The 7,439-nt window shown below is 42.1% G+C and overlaps 1 protein-coding gene across 1 annotated transcript; it reads left to right on the top strand.

The window, feature by feature from the left end:
* The first annotated feature begins 1,296 nt into the window (after positions 1–1,296).
* Positions 1,297–6,940, top strand: MYG1 (MYG1 exonuclease). The gene is made up of 7 exons (XM_063444822.1): positions 1,297–1,620; positions 2,416–2,528; positions 3,009–3,168; positions 4,176–4,325; positions 4,709–4,831; positions 5,035–5,216; positions 6,650–6,940. Exons 1-7 carry the CDS (start codon positions 1,312–1,314, stop codon positions 6,807–6,809), a joined length of 1,197 nt encoding a protein of 398 aa, XP_063300892.1. The 5' UTR covers positions 1,297–1,311; the 3' UTR covers positions 6,810–6,940.
* Positions 6,941–7,439: the final 499 nt, after the last annotated feature.

Genomic DNA, 7,439 nt, shown 5'->3' with positions numbered 1-7,439 from the left:
GATTATCTATTGGCAGTAGAGGGAGGTGTATGTGGGAAGTTTAACCTAAGCAATTGCTGTCTTCAAATAGATGATGAAGGGCAAGCAATAGCTGAGCTTACTAGCCATATGGTTAAACTAGTGCATGTGCCTACTCAGGTATGGAAAGGGTATAATCCAAGTAGTTGGTTTGGTAATTGGTATGAGCAGTTTGGAGGACTTAAGGCATTGGTAGGTGGAGTTATGCTAATCTTAATGCTGTGTCTTCTCCTACCATGTCTTGTTCCTTTGGTAGTTAGGTCTGTGCAGGCTGCTGCACAGATAATGGCCATATATAGATATGAGGCTCTAAATCAGGGAGAACTAGTGCAGGAAGAGGAATGTTGAGGGATTCACGTCATTAGTCGCAAGGTCTGGTCTGGTTCATGGCAACCTGAGGTATATGCAAACTAAGGTTAAGTGATGCCTCCGTAATTGTGAAAATATCAGAGGCATCAAAGGGGGGAATGTGGTGGAATCTCTGTAAAAATAAATTTAGTAGGCCGAGATTACCACGTGGCATGTGTACGTGCATATACTGGTGTATCAGTCGGTTGGTTGCACGTGGCAAAGATACAATCAGTAGTGTACGGAGCATGTGCGAGAATACCGGATGTAGTATTCCCCTCCTTCATTGTGCTGGGCAAGCCATGCGGTCAAACAGGAAGTTAGTTCTTATTCGTTTTGATTGGGTAAGAGAATGTGTGGGTGGAGCTACTTATGGTTGGAGTTACATACTTATATAAGGAGCCTACACTATTGTCCGGGGCTCAGAACTTGTTGTATTTTGGTGACATTAGTCCCTCTGAGTCCCGATCGGTGAACCGAATAAAGAATCTCTTCCTTCCTGAAGAAACCTGTGTCCATCTCTCTGTGCTTGGCTTCCGTCAGTTTCTCCGGTATCACTACTACTATGCAGTGTGTTTTATTATTACCAGTTGTATTGTCTACCGCTTGTCATACCTCCCAACTTTTCAAATGGACAAAGTGTGACACTTTAATTCAGCGGTGTGACCAGTAGCAGGGCTGTCGTGAAAAACTATTGGTGACTTGCTAATAACAATTTAGGCAACAAAAATGTAAATGTAATTTAGAACATGAAATGTAATTTAGAACATGGGGCATGTCTCATATCTTCACAGACTGATTTCTAAACACATTTATTGCAGTTTAAGGACACATTACTTGTGTCAAATATGGAGCTCTTGGAAAAGGGGAACATTTAGACAGGACAAGATAGGGACTATTCCTATCACATATGGACACTTGGGAGAGATGTATCAGTGTGTTTCCATGGAGACAGTGGGCTCCGGAAGTGCAGAGTGCGGCTACGTATTGTCTCCGGCCGCTCTTCCTGCCCGCAATATTTGGTTCCACATGGTGTTTCGGGGCCTGTGTTCCCGCACGCTGCAGTTGCTGTCTCTGTACTGTGTGAGCGCCCGTGCTGCCGCTTCCTCCTCGGCTCTCTTGATGCCTGAAGACCCAAAGCGCCCACGGAGGGAGGAGCGACTCATGGCGCCCAAGATCGGAACTCACAACGGGACTTTCCACTGCGACGAGGCGCTCGCGTGCTACCTGCTGAGGACGCTGGAGCCTTACAGGGTGGGGGTCTCAGGGCAGCCTTCACGGCCTGGGCTGGGGGGGCTAGATCATGGGAAGCCACCTGCTGTGGGCTACAACACCATGAGGCCTCGGAGTGCATCATGGGAAGTGTAGTCCACAGTAGTTGCAGTTCCAAAGGTTACATGTGGCTGGGAAATAGGCCATGATTCTCCATTCACTGCTTGACAGGGCGTTGCTGAGCAGCTCTGGGCTAAAATTCTGAGCATCTATGGGGGCAGCCATTGTACTAAGCACCGTCCTGGCACAAGCATGGCATGGATAAGACCTTGTTAGAGGGCTTTATGGTGTCTATTGTTGAACGCATGTTATTGGTGGGGGCTTCCATATTCAGAATAACTATGTTCTGAAATGGAACTGCAGCAGCATATGTTTGAATCTTCCATAGTTAATATACGGGTAAAGTGTGCTTACATTATGTCAGATAAATACAATGGTCAATGCCATTGGTGTAAATGTAATGCAGTAGTGTTGCTGAGCTGTTAACTAGCACATGCTGACAGCACTTTGTTGAATTTGTATCATGATTATAAAAATAAATGTATTGGTTATTTAAGAACTAAATACCAGCTTGTGTAATTTTGATCTAAATAATTCTCCTGGCCAAGCTGTCAGATATTGGTTTTCAGTTCTCTTTGCTGCTTATCAAATAAACCTCTGCACTTGATTCTTCTTTTTACATTTTGTGAGGTGTATGTATGTGTCTGGGTTAAGAACGTTTTGTGCGTGTTTCTATGGTGCTTTATGATAAACTATCTTTGCTTTCACATTTTTTAGAATGCAGAGATTGTGAGGACCCGGGATCCTCAGCTTTTGGCCCAGTGTGATGTTGTAGTGGATGTGGGTGGCGAGTATGACCCAGCCCGCCATCGCTATGACCACCATCAGAGGTTAGTTTTGCTCCAGATCTTCATCCCAAAATGCAAATTTCACGCCCGCAATTAGAATATATTTCCAACTTTAGAAAACACCATTTAGTGAATTTGTTGGGCTTTTACTTGCGTTTATCCAGAGATCTATACGACAGATAACGGGGAAATCCGATTTTATATTAGAAGCTGCACCACTGATTTCAGCAATCAAGAACAATTAAGTCCAAATAGAACACTTTACCAGCTTTACTATAGCATTTAAAAGTTAGACACAGAGACCAGTATAAAGTACGATTTAATCCACCACCACATAAGGTGTGCGACTATTACCGTATATGCTATACTAAAGCTGGTAAAGTTTTCTATTTGGACTGAATTGTTTTTGATTGCAGAGTTCTCAGTGGTGTAGCTTGTGATCAAATTAGTTTTGCTTCTTGCTCTGTTTAGTCGTCTTTCAGATTGATTTATTTATTTTCTCAAAATCTTTAATTTCTCCAGATCATTCTCAGAAAGCATGCACAGCTTGTGCCCTGACAAGCCATGGGTCACTAAAATGAGCAGTGCTGGCCTTGTCTATGCACACTTTGGATCTCAGATACTTGCTACCCTGTTAAATACAGAAGAGGATGACCCCATTATCCCTGTATTGTATGACAAAGTAAGTTGCGCTCGACTCCAAAACGCTGATGAAATAATAATGCATAAACGTAACTGCTTTATTTCACACATCAAATGAACTAATACAATCTAAAAAAAACTAATTTGGATATTAATCATTTCCTGAATAAAATTTTAAAGGAATGTTCTAAGCACCATGGCCACTACAGCATACTGCTGCTGCTGCTGTTGTTGTTATGATGCCCTGGTGACCCAAATGTAAGTAGTTAATCTGTTAAGTAATAGTTTGATTTCATAACTGGGGTCTGCTGAGCCATCTCTCTGCCTTCTTTCAGCAACGTGCTAGGCCTGCATTGTATGGCTTGGGGGAGCTAATGGAGGCTCCTACCAGGAGCTTCCACCTGAGAGGAGCCAGGGGAGAGCACTTATTAGGCCCCAGGTGAGAAGTCAAACCTTTACTCATTAGTTTCACTACTTCTGTGGTGAAATCAGGGCACATCTGGCACTATAACCATTACAGTGCGCTTTAGTGGTTATGGTGCTTGAAGTGTTCCTTTAATGATGGCAAAGTAAGTGGTGTTATAACATCATCAATTTAGTACTTTCTCATCCTATTCTTCTGTGGTTGGCCCTATCCTTTTCATTAAGGTAACATGTGTTGATTGTCTAGTGTCAGATCCAGATATCCCGTGTCACAAATCTTTCCTGCATAGATCCATCATATTCTGCCAATTCCAGTAAGTAAAGGGTTTGACATTCCTAAATAACTGCAACCTTTCATGAGACATAAATACTGGCAATCATGTGTCACCAGAAGTGAACTTTTTTTGTTTCATTCCATATCTCATGTTCACTCAGAACATGCAAATATTCTTAGTCCTGTAATTCTGAATCCTCCCATATACTTTTATTGTATTTTCTTGTTTTTGAATGAATTCCAATGGGACATTTTTTTTTTTGTTTTATTTTTTAATGGATTTGTAAGTTTTGTATTGCTTTAGGTTTAATAATGTATGGGAATTAATGAATTGCCCTCTTGTTAATCAGATGTATGAAAACTTTGTTGAAGAAATAGATGCAATTGATAATGGCATATCCCAGTGTGATTGCGAGCAGCGCTACTCCATATCGAGCAACCTAAGCGCACGTGTCGGCCATCTTAACCCACGTTGGAATGAACCTGACCAAGACACAGAGGTAATGCCTGAGCTTTTGCCAGCCCTTCTGTAAACAGTGATGTTTGCTTGGTATTTTAAATTCAGTAATGAATTCCAATGTGACATCAAATGTTACAGCATGCAGACTTACAGATCTAGTCTATACATTGTTTTTGAAGCTAGTATATAGATTATAAGTATACTCTCCTGATTGTGAATAGTCATCTACATGGGCTATCAGTATTAAGTTAGGAGAAAATATTTATCATTTTTACTAACCAACATATGACATTTAAACATTATTGGCTCCAATTTATGTCTAGTGCATCTCCCCTGCATATTGACCATTATAGGTGGGATTTGTCTAGGCTTTACCACACACATTGCACAAAGCTCTTGGCTCATAAAACTTTCTTATTGCAGAGTGGCTTTAGAAGGGCAATGGAGTTGACTGGTATAGAATTTGTTTCCCGGCTGGATTTTTATCATCGATCCTGGCTGCCAGCTCGTGCTCTTGTGGAGGAAGCAATCCGGACCAGATTCCAGGTAGCAACATGGTGGTGAACTTTAACATAACGTGTTCCATAAAGTGGCCTCTTGATACTGGAAATGATAAAATTGCTGGTGCTAGTTCAAAAATGTAATCCAAGTCACTGATGGACTCACATTCAAACCACAGGCACTGGATGTCTATTGTGACCAGGCAGGTGTCCCTACTAATGATATGATTTGTTCTGTTTCTATTCCAGGTGGATAATAGTGGTGAAGTTATTGTTCTAGCTCAAGGGGGCTGTCCCTGGAAGGAGCATCTTTTTACGCTGGAGAAGGAGATGGGTCTGGAGAAACAGATCAAGTATGTCCTGTATCCTGATCAGAGTGCCCAGTGGAGAATACAGTGTGTCCCACTAGGCCCCAACACTTTCCAGAATCGGTTAGTAAACTTGTATAATATCTCATTAATTCCAGTTATTTAGAAGCCTTTTTCTTTTAACCTTTTATTAAATATTGCAAATGGTTCATAAAACAAAATATAGGTATAGTGACCATAGTTTTTGTTCCAGGATAGATCCATAGCAGCATCATAATAGGGTTAACCGAGTGGGTGGAGCTAACCCTATTGTGGTACTGCCATAGTTTAGCCATGACTGTAGGAGTGACATCACCCGATGAAAATTCCCACACTGTTTGAAAGCAGGGGGTGTGGCACATTTTAGCACTAGTGAGTAGAAAATTCACTCCTGGTCGTACCATGGACCATCCAGACTTGTGGTGGCAAATAACTTTTAAGGCTTGGCTAGTAGTGAAGGAGTTTAAATAGTAACCTTTGAGCCCAAAAGTCCAGGTTTTGAAAGAATACTCACTGAAACATTCACCAATTCATTGAGAACTGTACAGGACCCCCTTGGGTAGGCCTGAATATTGTGTAGAAGGGTTGGACTTTGAGTAGAAATAGTAAAGTCAAAGGGACGTTTAAGAGAAATGTTACTGAAATGTGATGAGTAGGAGGGAATATGGCAGTATGGGGTAAGATCCGCTGTTCTTGCCCCAACCTACAGTAGAGTATGGTTACTGCATCTCTCGTGCAGAGGGAACTTGCTGGCATTTCGGATCTTGACTTCCTGTACGGGTGGGACCAGTCTGATATGCTTCAGATATGTTCTCTCTGTAATAGCACAAGTGAGCAAAAACTATTTTGAGACCTTAGCGGGGAAGTACTGAAGGGAAAGCAATCAGTCTCTCTAAGCTTTTGTCCGTTCTCATATTTTCTTATTTTTTTGCTTTAGTGCATTAACTTGGCTCACCCCAAGTTAAAAGTGTAATCCAGACATGGACCCCGTGCTCACTGTGCCTAGAGGGATATCCGCTACACCTCACTGACGAGGCCCAAAGAAGGCCGAAACGATAGTCTGGGGTTGCTGTATCTCTCGTGCAGAGGGAACGAACTTGCTGGCATTTCGGATCTGCACTGCCCGTACAGTTGGGACCAGTCTATGTTTCAGATATGTTTTCTCTGTAATGGCACAAGTGAGCAAAAACTATTTTGAGATCTGAGCGGGGATGTACTGAACGGCAAGCTATCGAGTCTCTCCAAGCTTTTGTCTGTTCCCAGAGTTCTCATCCTTTCTACTTTAGGCATGGGTAGATAGAAAGAGCCCTATTATTGCTGCATATGCATTTATATGGAGTTCAAGTTTTCCAGTTTTATTTATCTCACTAGGCTTTGAGGACAGTTGACAAAATAATTGCAGGTTTTATTTAATGGCCCACATTCTTTTTGTCACTTGTCCACAATTCCTGATGATGTGATTAACCCCAGTGTATGAGGATTTAGTTTAATCTGAATGGCCTATATTTCCCTTTTAGGCTGTCTCTGCCAGAGGACTGGCGTGGTCTGCGCTCTGATGACCTCTCATCTGTCAGTGGGATTCAAGGGTGTATCTTCGTCCATGCCAGTGGTTTCATCGGTGGAAATGAGACTCAGGGAGGTGCTCAGGAGATGGCTCGAAAAGCACTAACATCCTAGACATGGATCACTTCTAGCAATTGATTTCTGGAGTTTAACCAAGACTTTTCGCAGCTATGTGACAAAGCACTTCTACTCTGCCAGATTGTATTTATACCATGTGACATCAGTAAATATTTTTGTATTCAATATATGTTAGTCATTTTGTAACTTGGCCTGGGAATGGACCAAACCACTGCAGCCTGGCCAGCTTAATCAGGCTAAGATTTTCTCATCAAGGTCTCTTCCCTGAAGAACCAGTAAACTGCATCTATGTGGTGTGTCTCCCTGGCCGTGCCTGTTTTTAGTGAGCAGGGGTCTGACTCAACTTGAGCAGATGTATGTTATTCACTGGGTACATAACTAAGCCTATAGTTTAAAGGCACACTCCAAGCACAGCATTATGCTTATGGTGCGTTTCCATAGTAAGCAGTCTACTGTTTTCAAGAACAGTTTGACAACTCAACTAGAGTCTACTGGATGTCTGTTGCCACTTCTCGTGGACATTTCCGTTCTGATGCTGATGATCTTTTCGCTTGCCCATTTTTCTGCTTCATACACAAAAAAAAAAACTGACAGATGCCATTTTACTGATATCAATATTGTTCACTTCACTTGTCAGTGGTTTTAATGTTGTGGCTGATCAGTGTA

The sequence above is a fragment of the Pelobates fuscus genome, chromosome 1 (genome assembly GCF_036172605.1).
Source record: "Pelobates fuscus isolate aPelFus1 chromosome 1, aPelFus1.pri, whole genome shotgun sequence".
Classification (NCBI taxonomy): domain Eukaryota; kingdom Metazoa; phylum Chordata; class Amphibia; order Anura; family Pelobatidae; genus Pelobates; species Pelobates fuscus.
This window is presented reverse-complemented; position numbering and strand designations above follow the sequence as displayed.